The sequence below is a fragment of the Branchiostoma belcheri genome, unplaced genomic scaffold (assembly GCF_001625305.1).
Source record: "Branchiostoma belcheri isolate BF01 breed outbred unplaced genomic scaffold, Haploidv18h27 scaffold27, whole genome shotgun sequence".
Classification (NCBI taxonomy): Eukaryota; Metazoa; Chordata; class Leptocardii; order Amphioxiformes; family Branchiostomatidae; genus Branchiostoma; species Branchiostoma belcheri.
In genome coordinates, this window is record NW_017803876.1 from 2,169,590 (window position 1) to 2,191,258 (window position 21,669).

Genomic DNA, 21,669 nt, shown 5'->3' on the forward strand with positions numbered 1-21,669 from the left:
CTGTTCTATAAGCCTTGACTTAATGGATCATTACGGGGTCCCAAACATGTAATATAAAACAGGCACTAGGACGTAGCCAAGTAACCGTCCCATCGGGAGCTTCCAGGCATCTCTACGTTGTTGGCACCGCCCCGGTCAATTAGTGCACGCCGGGGAATTTTAGGTGGTATTGGCTCAACAGGTCGGCAATAATCAGAAAGGCCGACTGAAAAGATAGGCCGCGTGTGTGTGTGAGAAAAAGACATTTGCTCTATAGTGGGACTGGGGAGTAACACCCCTAAGCCAGCGGACCCGTGTAGAACGGTGCGGGACTATCAGAAAGGTCGGCTGGAAAGATGAGCTGTCAGGAAAAAAACATAATGTCTCTTACTCTAAGTACAATGTACCTGTATAGTAGGTATAGGACCGACGCTGGCCACAGTGGAGGCTGGTAAAACAAAGTCACGTGCAAGAAAATTGGTAGCCTAGTTACCAAACCTATCACTGCCGAGTCCTACATCCTCTCCGCAAATCGGGAGAGGAGAGGATGTAGGGCTCAGGAGCTATAACAGGTTTGGTAACCAGGCTAGAAAATTGGACCCTCTATGGCCGGCTAACTCCCCTGGTTAGTTACATTCCTTTTAGGTCAATTTCTACTATTTATTCAGCCTGCAAAGGAGTCTGGTGGAGACGAGGTAAAACACCCCCTTCAACTAGTTGACAACGGTTAGCAATTTGAAAGGCAACGCAAAGACAGATCACCGAAGTTGGCGAAATTCCAGCTAGCTCTCCACCAACTCGATAACACAGACAGAGCTCCTTACAGACAGATGTACGAGAACGTACCACAGATGAATACTTTAAATGTCACATAAAAGCTTAATGGGGTTGGAATTGATCTCGGTTCACTAATAATAAAGTTCTTCAGCAATTAACAGTCTGTTAGACAAAAAGACAGCACGTGCCTTGCTTTCTAATTTGATTGGAAAGCTGTAACGTTACTGATTGATACCGCGATGATGAGATTTCGCTGAAATTTCATTTGCCTGGATTTGTAATAACAGCAGTTTCTACTAATCGTCTGCTCTGTCTATTACCATGTTTCTTTTAGTTTACTCATGGGATGGAGGTAGAAAACCTCCATGGTTTACTGTTTATCCGTTGCGGAGTTATTACATGTATTAGGCATAGTGGTAGAACCACAGCCTTTTCTAATAAAATGGAACAAGCAACTACTATATTTAGAGTAGAGAATGACATGAAATCGACCTTAGATGACCCTTAGGTCACGAGGGTACGATAAAGTAGTGAGGTAGTGTGAGGTGACACTGGACGAATAATCTACTCTTCGTCTTTTCCGTTTAAATTTTGGCATTCTACGACATTGGTATCGTTTTCCAATATTTCTTTTTGCAACTTATGGTATATATTTGATCATTTTGAAACAGTTTTACATCATTTCGACTTTTTTTTTAAACGGCCGAAAATTCATGCATCCATATAATCAACATGGCCTTATTAGGCATAGTGGTAGAACCTCAGCCTTTTCTAATAAATGGAACAAGCAACTACTATATATAGAGTAGAGAATGACATGAAGTCGACCCTAGATGACCCTTAGGTCACGAGGGAACGATAAAGCAGCGAGGTAGTGTGAGGTGACACTGGATGGTGATCCGGTATGCTGGTCTGCCCCAGTGGTAGTTAAAATTTAAGGGGACTTGATAAGAACTACTAGTGTATATGCATGTTCAAAAACCAAGGAGATTAAACCTCCTTGCGAAAACATAGATGTTGCCTGACAAAGCAGCTAAAACTTAAAATACTTACTAGAAATACCTTTATTAGTTTATAAGCATGAAACCATTCACGGACGTCGGTCAACCATGTGTCGTGTAACTGTTACATGTTGATGAATGAAATGAAATTACTAGTACCTTGGATATAATTATTCCAAGATATACCAAATACACGCATCCCTACATCATGATCATGGATGTAGTATGATACTAATAGGTCTTTATTCACGTTACTTGAAAGTGAAACATTCTATTTTGAGCCAAGAATGGGGCTGCCTGGTCCTACGAGCCAAACTGGAGTTGGATCAGCCCGCTAGCCTCTACCAGGCTTCGGGAGGCGACTGAAAAGAGTAGAAATCGGCCAAATAGAGAGATAGCATGCCAAGGGAGTTTGGTCCTGGGAGAGAACAGTTTGCTTGGGAGCGGCAAACTGTTCTCTCCAGGACCAAACTCCCTTGGCATGCTATCTCTCTATTCGGCCCGCCGATTTCTACTCTTTTCAGCCGCCTCCCGAAGCCTGGTAGAGGCTACAGCCCTCAGCATCGGTCGTGACTCGTGACTGACCAGAGTAGACATGGGGCATTCAAACACCATAGCAGGGATTCCGGGGGGTGCAATGGGGTCCCCAGTACGTACCCGATGCGGATATTAAACGACTTTAAACGCCAAAAGCGACTTTAAGTCTTGCGCGCTTTTCAAGTACAAAAAAGTTTAAATGTCTCCAAGGAGGTTTCTTGGTAACGTTAACATTCTTTTGATATTAGTGCCTTTGATTCCGGACTAACCGTTATCTTCTAAACCCCAGCGATGAGAAAGTACTACAGTAGTAGTTCAGCGGTGATAGCAATGACCCAGATTCGGGTACAGCCCTTAAATCAGCCAAGTCGAGTTCATCCCAGGTTACCTGAGGTCACTGCTGAGGACGTGGCGCGGGGGCCGACGGGAGCTGGGCAAGGTAAACAATATGGCGAGACAAGATGACGCGCAGGCGGGCACCGCCACGGAACTGGCCGCGAACAGCGAGCTCCTCGGCCTCAACCCGCCCTTCACGGACGGGCCGCCGCCGCCTTTCTGCCTGATATGCAACGACAGGGCCTCTGGCTACCATTACTCGGTGTACTCGTGCGAGGGCTGCAAGGGTTTCTTCAAACGGTCTGTACAGAAGAACCTGTCGTACAAGTGTAAGGGGGAGGGGCACTGCGAAATCAACAAATTCACGCGAAACAACTGCCAGGCCTGTCGATTTCAGAAATGTATGGACAACGGGATGAAGAAGGAAGGTGGGTGTAACGACTTTGCTGTAGATCGTGCTCTGAACGTGTGGTTGTGAGATTGAATTCCGTTGTTGTTAAGCTGAGGCAGCCGGGCCCAAGCGCAAGCCGGTCCGGAGAGCGAGCCGCTTCCCCGGCCCGCAAGACGTGTTGGCCTCATAATTATGCAAGCGATCCCGTGTAATCGTTGTTGAGTCCCACCTGTTGCACGGGCGTGTGGGTGTGGGGCCGTGTTTGTTTTCACGCTGGTTATCTTTGGGCGCGTACGGACCCGGCACGGCGCCCAGACAAATATACTTTGGATGCAGGAGAAGCGCTGCATACATCTAGAATCTTGCGCGGCTGGATTTTATGCAAATTTTTCAGCAGCCCGTTTTATACCGCGGGCTGGCCTTGGCGGGGACAGAGTTCACGGCCAAGCGCAAGGCTGGCTCACTACTGCACCTCTTATGGGGGTGGGCTGGAAAGAAATTATGGGTCTGTAACGGAAGACAGATTCATCATGAATTAGTTGAATCGATATAGGCTATGTTATAGCGTTGTAACATTACATCAAGGAGGTTATATAAGCTCCTTGGTTACATGAATAATTGCGAATTGGGTGCCTGCCATATTTGTTGCAAATTATTGAGTGCCTGCCATATTTAATGTGGCCTATGAAGAACCAATCGGGAATATCAAATGGTACAGATTAGAAAAATGGGTGGGGTTTGAGATTGAAAATGAAGAGAGGAACGCTCCCCACATCCTTCCGGTTAGCTCCCAATCAAAATGGGCTTATTATCATAGGCAATCACCGAAATAGGTCCTGGCAGTAGTGATATTATAAATGGAAGCAGATGATGAGGAGATGTGATTTATCGTTACTGTGTGCTGCAGTGCGGCATTTTCCCAGTGGCCTGTACTTGTGTCTCAGGAAACAGTCTTTTTTCCAGTACATTTTTTTTTTCTTTACAAATTTCCTCGGAGAGAGAATGTTCCTTCCAAAGGTACAATATGGAATGTTCCTGTTGGAAAGGATAGTGTTTATGTGGATGTTGAGTAATGGTCTTCCAGATAGTACTACAGGGAACAATCATCTAACACAAAGCTTTTTATGTCCCTGTACATATTGGCATTACCTCCAGAGGAAAAGCATGTTATAATCTAATATGAAAAAAACAGGTGGCTTCTGGATTTGCATTATGGTAGTGATTTTGCCAGTGATTTGCTAATGTGTATTTCTTAAGTGTATATTGTAGTGATGATTAATGTATTTTGATGTCACTTTGTTAGTTTTGATTTCCTGGTATTGTAATCATGATATTTAGCTGTAAACATTAACTGTGGCTGAGCCATATTGCTTTTACCTTCCTAAAAAGAAATCATGCTTAACGTCAATAGAAGATGATTGCTTCACCTGTCCTTTTTCAGCAGAAGAGTCCAATGAATAATCATGTGATGTTCACATCTTTGCCCCCGGGTGGTCTGTGCACAGTCACATGATGATGTTTATTTATTTCAAAAACAGGAATGTTCCTATCCACTGGAAAAGCGGCACCACTGTGCCGAGTTATCTGAAAATTAAAGCACTGTAGCGTATTTCAATGCATCACTTATCTTCAAGTCCAGTTCTATCAAGAATTATAATGTTCTTGGTGTCGTAATGGTGACATGTCGCTCCAGTTCCTTGGACAAACAGTTTGCATATCTCAGAGCAGACAATTAGTCTTCCCAGGTGTTTGGCTTGATTCTGCAATTTCTTTTTGTACAGAATATTTCTTACGTTTACAATTATAGTAAAAATTGTTCCCATTTGGAGTGTTACCATTTCATTTGATATTTCATGCAGAATGAGATATCATTGCTTAATTCAGGAAAGGCCATCTGTCTATTATCCAAAGCACAAAATCACTATAGAATTGGATGCATCTTTCTCTGTATTGGCTAAATTAAGAAGCATGAAGACAGCGGTCGACCTGCGAATGAATATTTTCCATCTACCACACACTGTGACATACGCATTATATTGTGCCAGTTGGCTATTGCAATACAGATTGGCTTTTCCAATTTTCAAAAGCAGGGCTCCTGTGCACTGATTTGACCAATTATCACTGGAGATTACATGGGCTGTCAATGCAACACTTGTTAGTCCCTGATCATGATGATTATTGAGAGGCAGCCCTGTTTGGGGGACGGAAATAATCATGGTAGGATTCCGGTTTGCTGCTGTTGCTTCCCTGCAAGTAGGTTGCTTTGATCATGGAGGTAAAAATGTGATTTTTTTACCTCCATATGCTTTGATGTTTTAAAAAACAACTACTAGTGTTTGTTTAAGCAAAACGTATGTCTGATATCAGTTGTTTGATATCATTTGACACAAGGACAGAATCAGTTAATGATGCGTACATAATCGCTAAACCAACTATATGTTTCCTCAGTCCCTAGAGTGGTTGCTGAGACCTGCAGGTTTGACTAGAAATGAAAATTAAAAGGAAAATCGGAATATGATGACGATTATTTCTCAATGCTTTTCAGCAGAGTGCATGCGTATGTGTGTATCTCCCCCTGTAGCTCAATTGACAAATTTTAAAAGGTCCAGTTCCGGTGCTAACTTTGAGGTTAAAATGAAATCTTCTTTTTGCAAACATCAAAGTACTTATCAAAAAGTGCCTCTACTCTTTGATGTTGTTTTTGGATGCATCAACAACTTTACACTGACTTGCAGTGAGGCCCTTGATGAAGAGCGTGCAATGAACTCTTTGATGAATCTAGCGTGCAGGGAGCTCCTTGACGTAGAGCATTTGTTGCAAATGAACTTCAAGTTTATAAGTACTATTTTAAACCTGGTTGCCAAGCAACTTCATTCCAGCACAAACCTTATTCAGAAGCATTTTGGTATCCAATAACCCCCAGCACCCGTCTGAGATCAAATGTCTTTCAATCTTGACATTGAGTAATGATTCACTAAATGCAGCTGCCTCTTCTCACTGTAGAATTGTGTACATGTAGTTGACTTTTATGCTTTCATTTTCACAGTACTTTCATAAATAGTGAGTGAACTATTGCTCTTACTAAATATTGGTGTTTGGAGATGGTGCGTGACACTGCATGCTGCACGGGGTTGTCCAATTATTTTATTTCAGTACCGGAAAATACAGATGTGATGCAAAAAACAATCCACATCATCAGAACCATGATAACAAATCATATGTCAAAAATAAAAGAAATCTGTTGATCCCGCCATGAGTTACAGCTGCGAACACACTAACATGTCCGAAAACAGTACTTTCCTAAGGTAAAAAAAGACAAACTCAGTGTAATAGACCCAGAGGCTAAAGCAGTCAGGAGCCAGGAGCACAAGTATGCAGAAAGAAGTATTTCGTCCTGTCGGTCAATATTGAGTAGACTGAGTAGCGTCTCGTTTCATTTAATCTGTTCTATATCACTTAATGCTAAACAGTTGCCATTCTGCCAGTCTGCACGCCCAGTGTCCCAGAAAAGTGTTGGCAGCTGGTCAAGAAAGATGCCTGCCATTCCTTGGGATCTGGACCTTAGGCAATACTTACATAACAGTGTCCTCCTCTTGCTCTTATAATGGAACACATCTGACACCAATTCAGCACAGAGGCTTGTATCAAGCACAATTATATCGATGGCAGAAAATATTTTAACAAGCTTAGATTTCAGACACCCCGTTGCCCTGTAGCTTCCCTTTTGTCTAGATGTGTATTTAGTTTATGGGATTAAGTAGCAGTTCACTGGGTACATGGAAGGCTTTTCATGTGACGTCACTTGCGCCATGTTGGATTACACTCTGGATTACAGTGTATGTCTGTTAAATATATCAACATGCTGCTGCTATAATCCACTTACCCAGCCAACATGGTTGCTGGGTATTCAAATTACAATTAACATGACGTCAATGTAAAGCCTCTGTTGTTTTTTGCCAAATGTCCTGCAATCTTATAATGGGGTTAATTCCTAAACTACCTGACCAGACCCATTTACCAACAATGGGAAGAGATATGTGGGACACAAAACGATGAACATTAATCTTAATTGATTTTTCCTGTTTCTGTTTAAGACCTTTTTCTGTTCATGGAGGGATGTGACAAGTGCAGATGATAACATATATTTTAAGTGTTCCAACAGCCTTTGTCCTTGAAATGTATGAACAACATTTAAGTTTCATTTCACTATAGCTATAATGCTAATAGACTCTTGTCATTATGGATACATCACACTTTTATGTACCAGATAATCAATTGTTCCCCCTTTGTCAGCGTGGCTAATGGGACATGGCTCATTAACCAGTTGTCCCAGTGGGTATTGTAGACACTGCTGTGAAATTCGATAACCAAACCCTACTCTCATTATAGCATGGCCGTGCCAGTTGGCCATGACCCTGACCCTGACCTATAGCTGCACGGGACCCAAATTTGTGATGTGGAGTGTGACGTCAACCTGGCCCAAGCTGGAAGTCACCCAAAGATAGAAGTCGGCCACCAATCTGCCAACACTTTGTGGGAAATGTCGCGGTGTGCAGACTGTACCAAATGCCAACTTTCTGTCTGTCTGGTTTTGTGCTGCACTGTCTCATCTGTTTGGTTCAGATCTGTGGTTAGATTACTATAGTTACAATACAAATACATGTATAAGCACACAGCCATGAAAATGTCATAAGGTTGGTAAATTGGTAAGAACACTCAGTCTGGCTTTTGTCCCTTTTCAGTAGGTACCATGTCTAAATGCTGTCGTAAATGATTCTTCATTCTACAAAACTATGGCTCTAAGTAATTTTGTACATATTGTCGGTATGGCGTGGGTTGAGCGCTCGAAAGCGCTGTCCGCTGCCACCAGTGTTATATATGCTGGATGCTGCTATAGAGATGACCACACTAGACCACGGCTTGGGCCAGACTGATCAGCAGAGACACAAGGTCCCTAGCTGTCCTTTATTAATTGACACCAGATGTGACACAAGTCCTACCCCCTACACATACATGCAAAATTACCTGCACCAGACAGATTCTACCTGCACCACTTTTTTTAGAAAAGCAGATTAGTAAACCATTCGTCAGCAGTTTTGTGTAATGCTGACTAGGCCAAAACATGACACTGTAATAATGATGATGAACAACAACAACGATTTTTCTCAAAGTCAGCAATGACTCAACAGAATGATTTGCAATGCACATCGATAATGTCATGGTCATACATTCTGGAGTTTTATCAGAAGTGGGTACCATGTGTTTGAATTCCCAAATACTTTGACCTAGATATTCCATCAGTTGTTTAAGTTGTATGTGAACCTTGGTCAGCCTAATGTGTTGTGGTGGACCAAGAACGTCCTTGTTAGACGGTCACTGTGTCTTTCGAGTATGGCAAGTTTTGTTTTCTGTCAATGAACAACTAGGCCTATTGATTTTGCAATGTGTTATGAATACAAAAGAGGGTCGACTGTTATCAGACGGATGTAAGAAAGTATTGGCAACATAATAGGTAGCAGCTGTAAACAAATTATGAAGTCATACTATAAATCATGTGCATCTAATTATCCCAACGTTTGTCCTACAAGTCTCCTTAGTGAAATTCCTTTTCAGTTCTGGTGCCTCTGGTGATGAAAGTATTCTCAAGATCCAAATGTTACACATTCCTATACGTCTATAATGTTCCTACAGGTCTATTCCATTCCTGTGTCTTTAAAGAATTTAATACTAAAGCCGGTAAAGGTGTTCCATAACAATTTCCCCTTAGGCATCATCATGGTGTTTGAGCGCATGTGGCATGGTGTGACGTGTAGCACCAAAGGGCGGTTATGCCTGCTGTACAGATACTGTCATCACAGCAGGCAGTAAATGATGTTTATCTTTGCTTCCATTGGTTGATTGCCGTCTCAGCGACAGCTGTGTAATGTTGTAACTACAAAGAATTGGGTTGTCGTAATTTTTCATGCCATTACATGTCTGATAAGCTGTGGTCTTAGTGGTGTCAGACATTTAATTTGAAATTCTGTTGCAATATCTGTTATGCTGGGGGCAATCAAGCCTTCAAAACTGAATGCAGATCTTTCCTTACATGAGCAGCAACACAGATAAACCATTGCATAGATACGGAAATTATGGGGACAGATTAAGGTTAAGGCTGTAAATTTTGTCAACATTTATGTTGACCTGTGGAATCTGTAATGCCAATGTTGATAACATGACCAAAGTTGTTTGTATCTTGAAAGTCTCTTTCTTTGGCTTAGCATCAGTCAGTTCCAGTTGTTTGTCAGTTCCAATTGACTTAACTCAGGGAGATGAGACTATGGAGGTTTAATGATAAAAATCTACATTTTCAACCTCCTTCATGAGACAAAGCAATATCAGTATAGAGGTTTATCTGTCTCTTGTGTGATTTGATATATGCAATGTACCGCATACATGTATAACATATATGAGACTCTTAAGAGGACCACTTATTGTGGATCTAAGTAAAGTCAAATCAAAGTCGAGTTCATTACACATAGTACTTATCTAACAATGCTGTCATTAAAATTAAGGTATAAAACACTTATCTTTTACTGATTCTATTGCATTTCACCTTTTTTTTTACAGCGGTAAGGGAGGACAGGGCACCAGGGGGGCGTCAGGGACAGAAGAGAATGCGACATTCCTACCACTACTCCTCCCAGAGTGATCTGGAGAGCACCTGCAACTCAACAGGCAGCACAGGCAGCCCCATCGACTGTAGCTCGCCGGGGGAGCCTGAGAGTGATATATTCTACTGTGATGACCTGGGGAAAACTTTAGTCAACTCCAAACCTGACCTGATCCCACGCTTGCCTGATGGTTGGTTTGCTTATTATTATTGCTTTTCCCAATTGGATAATATAGTTTTTATTGTATAGACATAGCAGGGCTGGACAGATCACCTGCATACGCAAGTTAGTGCATGTAAAATTGAAGTGGCATAGCGCAGATAAAATATGTCAGCATGGACTGTACATGTACATCATATCCCATAGGAATTAGATAGGCTCAGTCCTGTGAGAAAGTGTATGTCTAGAGCTGTGGCAAAGCCTTCAAAGCCCACATTGGACCGATAAGCCACTGTGTTACCCAGACACGCTGTACCTAATTGTACAGCGTGTCTGTAACAACAACAACATACTCAGTCCTGAGCTTCCTCTTCCTGGGTGCTAAAATGTTTCTTATCTGTTTTTCCCCCTCAGGAACTAAGTTTGATAGCACAGTGGCCCCGGAGCCTGGCCAGGTCAATGTGATGATGCAGCTCGGGTATGATGAGTTGCGGATGATCATCGAGTGGGCGCGAAAAGTACCCGGGTTCAACGAACTGCAGATGGAGGACAGAATGGCCCTTCTAAAGAGCTCTTTCATGGATCTGAACTGCCTCCGACTTTCTTACAGGTAAGAGACCACAATTGGAAGCCAAGTATGGCAAAAGTATGTGCAGTCAAACTGCCCAGGAAGACCACTTGGGGGATCGAGAAAATCTGGTCTGCATAAACAGGTGGTTATTACTGACAAAAGGACTGACTGACTGATACGAGTGACAGTAGACTTGCCATACTCAGCTGGGTGGCTGCCAATGCAGGCAGCATTGTGTCAATGGAAAAACTGCCCACATTGGCCAGTTGCTCCTTATGTACAGGTGGTGACTTGTACAGGTTTGACCGACTGTACACGCAACTGTTAAGTCTGTATTTTAGTTGTTTAAAAAACAACAACGTTAGGTGATTACAACTTCATGTTGGTGCTAAGAGGTAATGCATTTTGTCCCATTAGGTGTCTGTCTTGGTTACCAAAAGTCTACTTTGGCACAGGTTCCTTTGTACCTTAGTTGTTTTTAAAACAAAACACTGTTAGATGGTTAGACCTGTGATGTATATGCGCTACACGTTGGTGCTAAGAGGTGATATTTTGTCACATTAGGTGTCTGCCTTGGCTACCAAAAGTCTACTTCGGGCACGGCCTGGTGCTGACGATTGAGGAGACGGCGGGTCTGGGGTGGAACAGGGACATGATCACACTGTGGGAACAGTACGTGGAGAGACTGCAGGAGATGAAGGTGGACCACGTGGAGTTCTGTCTGCTCAATGCCTTGGTTCTATTCTATCCAGGTGAGCCTTTCAGCATAGAGCACATGCAGGTTAGGGCAGGTGTAAGAGGAGCTGTGCAGGTGTGTCTACCTGCACCTAACCTGGACTGGGTTTATATGTACATGTAGGTGTTGGTGTTTGTGAATTTTCACTTGCTTCATTACCACATATTAAGTATAAAATTAATGGCAATGGCTTCTGAACCATTTTGATATGATCCACTTTTCTTAAAATTTGTCTGGTGCAAGTGATTTTCAATGTTACCTGCACAAGTGCAGATATTCAGAATAACGGATTTCAAGCAGTTTGCCTTAGGCGATTAGTGGCCACCACTTTGACAATACACTTTGTGAAATGCAATCAAGTTTTGAAGCACACTAGGGTATGGGATTTTTTATTAAAGAGGACAGTCATTGAAATGTATAGGAAACAAAGCAGTCTTCTCATGGCTCCTTCATATCCCTTCCAGATGCCTCTGGTCTGAAGGACAAGCCTAAGGTGACGAGTCTACAAGGTGACGTGCTGAAGAGCCTACGCCATTACACCGTCTCCAGGTTTAATGATTCCAGAAGGTACGCTCCATTATTTCACTCGTTTTCTTCATTTGTACCCTGTCTGCGGCTTTTGGCCAGCAGGCAGCAACCTGACCTCTGATTCCAGAACACAAAAAAATCATGCATCAATGTTAAGGCTGATTAACAAAAGTTGTCGGTGTCCTAGCCAGTGTCCGTCCATTGTCATTTGACGGAATTTTGCCACTCATGCTAGACAAAAATTTTTGCCCAGTCTGTCATCTTTGACGGACAAAAATTGGTGTGGAAAGATATAGAAGAGTTGTCACTCATAAAGAGTTGTCACTCAACTAAAACTAAACTTGTGCCACTTCTTCTCGAGTCACCAGTCGTGCTGCTAAACTCGCCCACTCTCTCAAAAACGTTAGTCCCTCAAAATACAGAAAATAGTGTTTTAGAGGATCAAGATTTTGAAATTTCTTTGTGAAAAATAAACCAAAAAAAATACCAATTTAGATGTTGATTTTTAGGCATACAATTTCCAGATTGTTTTTGAAACTAAAACACTGCTTCTTGTCCTTGTGATTTTGCCTGGCAGACATGCAAAGATCCTGCTGAGGCTGCCGGCACTGCGCACCTTCAGCTCCAAGGCCCTGGAGTCCTACCTGTCCATGGCGCTGGACGGAGTCCTCAAGGTGGACGAGCTGGTCACAGAGATGCTGTCCTGAGAAACGTCCTCATCTTGTTATCGGCAAGCAAGGCTGTGTTCACCGCTCCGACTGTAAGGTGTCATTTTATGTAGTACACATCCTGAGGAGGGATCCGTATCATGGGGGCAGGAAGTAATGATTCAGAAGTATTGCACGCTGCCTGCACCTTCCAAATGCTACTCGTACAATGTAACAGTTTTACTGTAGGTGTCTCTTACAGCTTGGCTCTATAGGCATCAGTAGTATCACATGACACACACCTAATCTGTGATATCTGTAACACACTAATCTGTAATATCTGTAGGTGGCTTGTGTTGGCCACCTGCACCTGTAATAGCATGTACAATGTAGGTGTCGCCTGAACTGTAGATAACACCTTGTACTACCATACAATTACAATAATTGGGTGAGAAATGGATGTCTTGTGGAAGGGCTTTTGTGCTGCCTAAAAAATAGAATACACATTTCAACATAATATTGGTAGCACCAAAAGCGAAGCAAGAAGTCCCTGCTGCAGACTAACACACACATGTAAACTTAATAGTGTTCTTGAACATTGTACCGACTCAGTTCCTAGTGAATTCTTTCATCAGTGACAACTTTGGAAGGATAAGGATACTAACCTCCAAATTTTCGATGGCTATCAGTCCATCTTGTTCATGGAGTGGCCTAATCTCGCGAGAGCGCGAGACTAGGCCCGAGACTTGCATCGGTCTGTCGGGTCCCACCCCCCGCCGCCTCCCTCCGAAGTAAGGGTAAGTAAGTCTTGGGGAGCTCCCAACCTTCTGTCCGGTTTAGCTTGGCACCTTCCAACTGTATGTGCACCGCTTCCTTAATCTTCCTATGTGGGTTACGAGACTCTTGGTCTATGATTTCAATAATGTCAGAGATGGGACTGGTAGTGATGTTGTGACCAGCCTGGAGTTGGTGTTGACTTAACGCAGATTTGCAGTCTTTCTGATGTAATGACTTTTGGTGTTCAGAAGTCCTTTCCCCCAGTGACCTCTCAAGCAGACCGAGATTAGGCCACTCCGTGAACAAGATGGACTGATAGCCATCGAAAATTTGGAGGTTAGTATCCTTATCCTTCCAAAGTTGTCACTGATGAAAGAATTCACTAGGAACTGTATCTATACGTGACAAATGAATCTCTTCAACGATATTTGTACCGACTCAGTAGACACAACATGCCCTGTCATGTAGGGAGCAAATGCTCCATCAGTAGAAAGTCAGCTTTTTTCTACCGTCCTGTGTACAATCAGTCTTGGATATAAAAAAAAAAAAAACTCAAATATCCATTGATTTACCAACCTGAAAAAGTATTCATCCATATCAGTCTTATTTACCTTAATAACTTAAAATTTTATCAGTAAGGAAAAGGAAAAAAGTTGCATTAATTTTATTGTCAAAATTGGGGTCTTATGTTAATTTGCTTATATATTGCTGTATATTGTCTTGATGTGTGTTGTATCATTCCATAATCCATTTGCTTGATATTGTCATCTATCAATTACATTTAAATTATTGCCAGGATTGAATAAACTTTGAATGAGTGAAAGATGGATTGAAAGGGGCAACAGTGGCAATGAAATCTTAGAATGTGTTGCTGCCATAGTGAAGGAAACAAGATTGACCTGGAAAAATGGGTCACCTTCAGATCTTATATTTTTAGCCATCCTTCATAATCAATGGACATTTGAATTTCAGTGATGCACTATTTCAGATACAAAGTGCATTTCTATTTCAACATTTCAAATTATAACTAGAGTGATGTAATATGTATACATAGTCAAATATGGATTTAAAAAAAAGAAATTTTAAATCAATTACTTGAAAAATAACTTTCACCAAAGTGTTCAATGCTAAGCCTAAGCGTCTTGACAGTGTGACAATCAGTGTGTAGATGAAATCAGATAAATAACGTATACCCAAATAACAAGTAGGTAAAAGAGAACTCAAGTCTCAGTGTCTGCAACAACAAGCAAAAACATATCTTCTACCACCATCTGTCTCTAAGTTTTTTAAACTCCTTACTCTGAGTGAGCATATAATTTGATTTACTGAGGGAATCCTGTGGACTAGGTCAGGCTGGACTAGGTATACTAAGGCCACACCAATTTAATTTGTTGGTTCTCGGATTTTTTCAGAAAAAATATGAAGCGACAGGGCGAAAAAAAATAAAAATAAAAACAGGTCTAGGCATCCTATCATAGCCCCAAATGCTACAATATGAGCCATGAAGTCAACAAAAAGGGCTGGGTTAAAATTTGAAGTATAAATTTTGAACTTTTAATCAAAGCACTGCATTGATAGATGGAAAAAACTGTAACAACTAGGAAGAAAAGGAATTTCCTCAACTGTTGGGGGCAAAATATGAGCATTTTTGAGTTGATTCTTTTTTTTTTTTTTTTTGCAAATCAGAAAAAATGAAGAGGCGAATCCGAGAACCAACAAATTAAATTGGTGTGGCCTAATGACTTTGATACTCTGATAACTTGACTGAAATTTCCACTTTGAATCATGGGCAATTCAGAGACTAAGGTAATATAGCCTGACTTTTGACACTGCAGGGCTCGAAATTAAAGGTGGCCACTGACCAGTAAAATTTAGGCTGGGATGACTAAAAAGACTCTTTAGGACATTTGGGGAACAATAGAAAAATAATCAACATCAGGATGTCAGCCCTTCTTTTGCTTATCAGGCAGACAGGCACACGTCTTGGCTTTTGGATCTGGAAAAGTCCCCCCAAATTTCCTGTCTACTTTGCAATTATAGTGCGCCTGGGAGTGAACATAATTAAGCAAAACAATACTTCCCAAAAAATAGTTTGGGACAGTTCATCCTCAAATTGACATTTATTTTTGGGACAGTACCCAGGGACAATAGGAAGAAAAGTTAATTTCGAGGCCTGCAGAGAGGTACCTGTAAAGTAAGTAAGGAAAAGGAGTTGATATGTGGCGAGTGCCTTCCTGTATGTGGGTTACCGGTATGTTGGTTAGACAGGAAAGGGGTTGCCGGTTACTTTGGTCTTCACATTGTTTTAAAGATGGGATGTCCAAAAACAGCTACCGGGTATTTCAAAAGTCATAGTTTTATTGATTGTGATTAATTGTCTGTATAGTGGTAAATATTATAGTTCTGTGTAATATGATCATATAATATATAGTACTTATAAAATCAATGCTGAGTGTGAGCCGGAGGGCTGTGTGTAGTGAGGATAAATAGGAAGTCTTTTGGGATCAACTTTCTCTACATCCACTGAGGATAACTCGTCCTCCATACTGGAGAAAGGTTCAAACGTTTGTGCCTCTCCTCTGTGAAGAAGTGAAGAATAACCAGAAGTCTGTCTCCTTCAGAGTATTTGTGGGCATACATTACATTATGTCAGTGTTTTCACATCCTTTCAGTATACTCATATACCCAAGAGAATTATGGAGAATACATGTGCTGGACATTTTTTGGTAGTACAACATGAATATCCATTCAGGAACTTCAAGGCAAATTTCATTGCTAACCAGAATGAGTAGAATGGAAAACCTGTTATCATTTTTACATGAAATATCAAATATTATCCTTTCCTTGTGGAATTTGCATTATGAAATACAAAGTTTGTTGTGTTAAATTGTATTTAGTAAATGGCTTCCACAACCTGGCATCTGTTTAAGCACTGTGCAGGTACAGGTACAGAGGTTTAAGGACACATCCGTGTTTGTACCTGAACAATTTGACAAAGCAAGCTGTGTCCTTTGGTGATGACAGAAACATGAATGAACAGCTAACAGGATGTTAACTGTTTAGGTAACTCATGCAGAGAACCACACAATGTTTTCAGGGTACCATACCAATACTTTGTACCACAGCACTAGTGTGAACATCTTGCATGCTGTGTTTTGTGTGAAAGTTACTCCTAGACGACAGCTAGTTAATCTCCATCTCTCATGTAACATGGCTAGAAGGAACCTGCTCAGACCACACTACAAAAGATTTGGTAGCCATCCTAACAGCATCCTTGTTTAGACTCAGTAGACAGGCTACTTTTTGGTTGCTTCTTCCTAACCAACTGGACAAAATAGATCAATCTCAGGCTAGGCAATAGTAAGTAGTTGGCAATACTCATTCCAAAACATGGCTACCTCATAGCTGCTCTGTAGCAGGACATTTCTTATAAGCCATGAGTACATTCAGCCACCATTGAGGATACTCTCAAATTCAACAAAAGTACATGGGTGGGAAACTGGTCAGTAGCCTGGATACAATCCTCTGTAGTTACTGCTGGCTCTCCCTTGCTGCATGCTACAACAAGGCAGAGCCCGTGGCAGCTAGAGAAGACAGTACCCAGCCTAACTGACCAGGCCATCTGAGGGAGATGTTTACACTTTCAGAGGGTCGGTGAATATTTTATAACAGGATGGAGACTCAAAATTCTGTGGACAATCTGAGGGTGTGTCTAAACCTAGTGACTGATTGCGTGGATGTTCAGAAAAGTGACTTCACCAACTGTACATGTAATTGATCGGTTCTCAAAAGTTACATATCACTACAACACACCATATTATGTTCAATCCTTTTCATCTATGAATTTCTGGACGTGAGTGAATACAGTACTCAGTGAGTGTCCCTACTTTGTCTTGTGTTTTTCCAGTGATTGAAGCCGTCAAAATAATCGTTAGTTTGTTCATAATTGTGTTATCACTATAGTTCTGGTGAAATTGTATTGTTGACTGCACTTATAGACTAAATAAAGTCCTAGAGCTGTGAGGCATGCCCCTGTCAAGTATCTATCTACAATCAATGCTGTACGTCTAATGCTGCATAATCTATATAGAAATATATTGAAATCTGTGTTGATGTACTGGAATAAATGTTATTTTCCTTCAAAATGGTGTGATGTCATTTGTATCATACTTTTGTGTGATCATAAGCAAGCCTTGCTAACAATATACACATCACTGTTCCTCCCCCACTTACAATACTGCAGTACTGTCTGGGATCAAGGTAGCAAGGAATGTATAGACAAACTTCAGAAACTACAGAACAGGGCGGGAAGGGTGATCCTGGGGTGCAATCGCTACACACCTATCGACACTATACTGCACAATCTAGGTTGGACACCTGTGATTGAATTACACAAGAGGAACAAAGCAGTGCTTGTATTCAAGGCTCTGAATGGCTTGTCCCCTCCTCACATCTCGGATCTCTTCACACAGCTCAGGGAAGTTCACTCATACAATACACGCTTAAGAGCACAGGGGGGACTACAACTGCCTAAGGCTCATCTACAATACAAAAAGAAATCCTTGTCCAGTACTGGTGCAGCTTTTTGGAACGCTCTCCCATCTACATTGAAAACAGCTGCTTCCGTCGCCTCGTTTAAGCGTTTGTATAACCAGAATGTTCTCGCAACATAGTAACCGTTACTTTTGTTTTGTAACATTGATATGCAAATTCCATTACCTTCTTTATTTATTTCATTTGTTGCATTTTATTCGCTTGTTTCATATAAGTTATTAGTTTACCGTATGATTTTGAAGCACTTTACCAATATGTTATTTTTGCAATTAAGCTAATTGTACCTTTGTTTTCCTGTTTGTTATTTTAAGCTAATAAGTATATTTTGTAAATGTATATGTCCGCAGGGAACATTGAAAAACGCCCTTGCAGCGACATGTTTACCCTGGGTAAATAAATAAAATGAAATGAAAAATAAGACTTAGTGTGAAAGCAGTAGTATGTACATGATATTGTATGTATGTAGTATGATATTGCTGCATATTAATCCCTTGTCCCCCCAACCTTGTCTGTCGGCCATTCTTGTTAAAAGGAGAATTCACTGTCCTGTCATTTTGATGCAGGAGTGTGGGTCCCGACAATACTTTATGCTCAATTCAGTATGACTGCATATGCATTATTCAAGAAGACGATTAGGCGAAATCTAGCAATTTGGCGAGGGAATTATAGGTATAAGAAAGCTTTCCCTGCGAAATATGGTACATCAAAACATGTTGCCTATACCTTATGGAAAAGGGAAATGCACTATCAAGGCAGCTATTACAAGCATAAATCATGAGCAGCAGCACAGGAACCATAGTTTTACAGACTCAGTTTATTGTTACATAGCAAATACAACAGTCCACTCCGTGTGTCTTCTATTGTAACCAAGATATGTGATTACCAGCCACTGTGTGAATTGGTAAGAAGATTGCATTCATGTAGTGGTATTTCAGGTAACTTGTGCAAAGGAAAGTCTCCATTGCATCCCTGAATGTAAATATATTCCAAGCACACTCAGCACTCCTTATGTCCATCACGTAAAGGTATGTACATGACAAGTATGTTTTCTGAATAATTCATCTTCTCTATTTAGTCCTAACGAGTTGATATTGGAAAAAAATTTTATGACATACCATTCATAAAACTACATGGGACTTCAAGGCAACAGAAAATGTATTTTCAAAAGAGTTGCGTTGTAAGGTTTCAGCGATCGATTTCTCCAAACACAACGTCAAGTGTACCTGTAAAGGAGGCAAAAAACCTGTCAGCACTGCAAAACGACAACTTAATGTGTATTTTGAGTATATTGTGACAAAACATAGTGCGACTCTCAGGCCTTCTCATCTACTCACCTATGATGGCGACCACATCGGCAAGCATGTGACCTTGAGACACCTTGTCCAGTCCAGCCTGAAAGCAGAATGTAACAGATGATTTCGACAGAAAAGTAACACACACGCACAATGAGGTTTGATAACCTTATTTTAAACTCTGGGGAAATTATAAAACATTATGTAAGGCCTGCTCGTTGTGCAGGAAGTTTCAAAGTGAAAGACTTAAACCAACTCAGGCCGTCACAAGTATGTAAACTTACAAGCACGGATTTGCTATCAGCAAATATATACATGTACTAGTATGTTGTTAGGTGTAATTTGAGGGGAAGGAATGACCACAGAACAGTACAATATATGATATGAGCACCAATAATCATGTACTCAAAAGAGTGGCAGCAATACTTACCAAGTGGGCAAATCCAGGTGCCTTGATCTTACACCTGTATGGTCTGCTGGATCCGTCTGACACCAGGTACACACCAAACTCTCCCTGTAAGCAAACACATACAGATTGCGTCAATGTGCTTTATTTCAAAGCCAATGTGACAAACCCCCCAGGTATGATTCTGAAAGTTTTTATTTTGGAGGATGTTTAGTGTCAAATTTTACTTTAAACAATACAATGTACATGGACATGAAAAAGCACTTCCTGGAACACTCCACATGTCCAAAGAAAAATATAGGAGAATCTTTTTCATTTGTAGGTTAAAGATTGGGCAAACCACTTGCCATATCACCACCCTCTAATCAAATTAATGTATCAATCCTTGCTGCAATTGATACATCAAGTAAAATTACGTCCCTACACCTTCTAGTATACTCCAGATGTACTACACACCTTGGGCGCCTCTATAGCAGTGTAGGTTGCCCCAGGAGGCACCATGTACCCCTCCGTGTACAGTTTGAAGTGGTGAATCAGGGCCTCCATGGACTCCTTCATCTCCGCCCGCCGTGGAGGTGTGATCTTGGCATCGTCCACCTGGGTTAAACCACAGACTCAATGTGAAAATCTTTAAACTACTGATTGATTTACAACAATGTTGTAACAGTCCTTGTAAAAATCAACACAGACATATCTTGTACTTCTGACAGTTTGATTTTACAATAAGGGAGGGGTGATCTTGGCATCATCCACCTGGGTAAAGCATAGAATCAACTTAAAAACAAGTTTGGACTACTGTTTGCATTAATATCAAATCACATAAAACAAATAATTGCTACGACACTTGTACAATCCCTCTGTCTCTGTTCAATGTTACATTGAACAGAGACAGAGGGCTGCATTACCTCAAGCCTGTATACAATGTATATGACCGTCTCTTGTCACGTAATGTGTCACGTGCGAAAAGAGAACTCAAACTGAGATCTGACTTTTTGACTGGGTTGATGAAGAGACAGAATGTGTCTCAAAAGCTCCCCAGAGTAGCAAACTCTTCTTGTTGTATGTATCATTTATCAAAAATGCCAAGACAGGGTAATGTAGGAAAAAGCTGAAACACTTGACGAAAGGCACAGCATCAAGATCAGAGAGCATCTACCCATCAAAGGATTGCATTCCTGACTGGGATAACCTCACTAAGTTTTGCCCAGTACATCATGATCACAGAACAGAATGATACCTTGATCTCTCCTTCAGGCATCTTGTTCAAACACTGGTGAATGATGTGCAAGCTTTGCCGCATCTCCTCAACCCGGATCAAGTATCTGTTACATGAAGAAGAAGAATAAAAGAATTTTACATATGCAAGACTTTATTAAGGGCACTGCTGTTCAAAAATATTGCTCACCCACTACTTGACAAAGAATAGCTTGGCTAACGGTTTGACACATCCTTGAATAATGAAATATCCAATACTGGTTGCTGTAGAAATCGTTCATAATATCTTACCAAATCTTTAAAAAAATGTACTTAATGTTGTTGCATGTTTTACTTTTGAAAAACCTTGGAAGTGGCACTTCTAACACCTTGACACCATTTTTATCATGTAACCTACACAACATGTAGTTGTTACATGTAGTTGTTAACCTGTCATAGCAGTCTCCCTTCCTCCCGATGGGTATGTCGAACTCCACCTGGTCGTACGCATCATAGGGCTGGACCTTCCGCAGGTCCCACTTGATCCCTGAGCCACGCAACATCACACCACTGCACCGGGAACACAAGAGGTAAGCCCTCTAAATTCTCAAGTAGTTTCCTATGTTATTATAAACCCAGTTCCATTGTATGAATAACACAAAAAAATTACACCATGCCCATTGAGTCAAAGTCAGCAGAAGCCTGCAATTACTCAGGTCTTATGTCTGTCTGATTATTTTCTGTGTTGCTACATGAAAGTTCACATACAAATGAACAACTTACTTGGGAAATTTCAATGTTACAATACTACAAATACACTCAAAACAGTAACAAAATTTTTAGAGGCTAAAATGTCCAGATTTTAGCATAAAAGAGGCTACTAACATGCTACTTTCATAACCTCAATTCAAGATTCTATATGTACAGCTTTAAGCCCTGGGGTCTCTTTGCTTTAACTGGAGAAAAATGTCTTGTGAGACATGCAGAAGCTTGACCTCACCTGAACCCGTAGTTGACAGCCTCCTCTGCAGAGATGACCCCGATGTCGATGGTTCGGTTCCTCCAGATGCGGTTGTTGGTCAGCATCTCCTCCACCTCGTCAATCCGCTGGGAGAACTTGGTGATGAAGTC

The 21,669-nt window shown here is 41.2% G+C and overlaps 2 protein-coding genes across 2 annotated transcripts in view; one reads left to right on the forward strand and one right to left on the reverse strand.

Annotated features, from left to right (window-relative positions):
• The window catches only part of LOC109472205 (zinc finger protein 318-like), a 28,289-nt gene extending 15,362 nt beyond the window's left edge, over positions 1–12,927 (forward strand). The window contains 8 exon segments of the mRNA XM_019771804.1: positions 675–705; positions 2,606–2,732; positions 2,734–3,058; positions 9,631–9,864; positions 10,248–10,443; positions 10,969–11,156; positions 11,605–11,707; positions 12,246–12,927. Coding sequence (XP_019627363.1) covers positions 675–705; positions 2,606–2,732; positions 2,734–3,058; positions 9,631–9,864; positions 10,248–10,443; positions 10,969–11,156; positions 11,605–11,707; positions 12,246–12,375 — 1,334 coding nt within the window. The 3' untranslated portion in view covers positions 12,376–12,927.
• Positions 12,928–18,442: 5,515 nt separating this feature from the next.
• LOC109472182 (NADH-ubiquinone oxidoreductase 49 kDa subunit-like) overlaps positions 18,443–21,669 on the reverse strand; it is an 11,652-nt gene continuing 8,425 nt past the window's right edge. The window contains 7 exon segments of the mRNA XM_019771775.1: positions 18,443–18,869; positions 18,981–19,038; positions 19,369–19,452; positions 19,801–19,941; positions 20,582–20,666; positions 20,989–21,108; positions 21,539–21,669. The exon segment at positions 21,539–21,669 is cut by the window's right edge and continues 183 nt beyond it. Of these exon segments, the coding sequence (XP_019627334.1) occupies positions 18,832–18,869; positions 18,981–19,038; positions 19,369–19,452; positions 19,801–19,941; positions 20,582–20,666; positions 20,989–21,108; positions 21,539–21,669 (657 nt within the window). The 3' untranslated portion in view covers positions 18,443–18,831.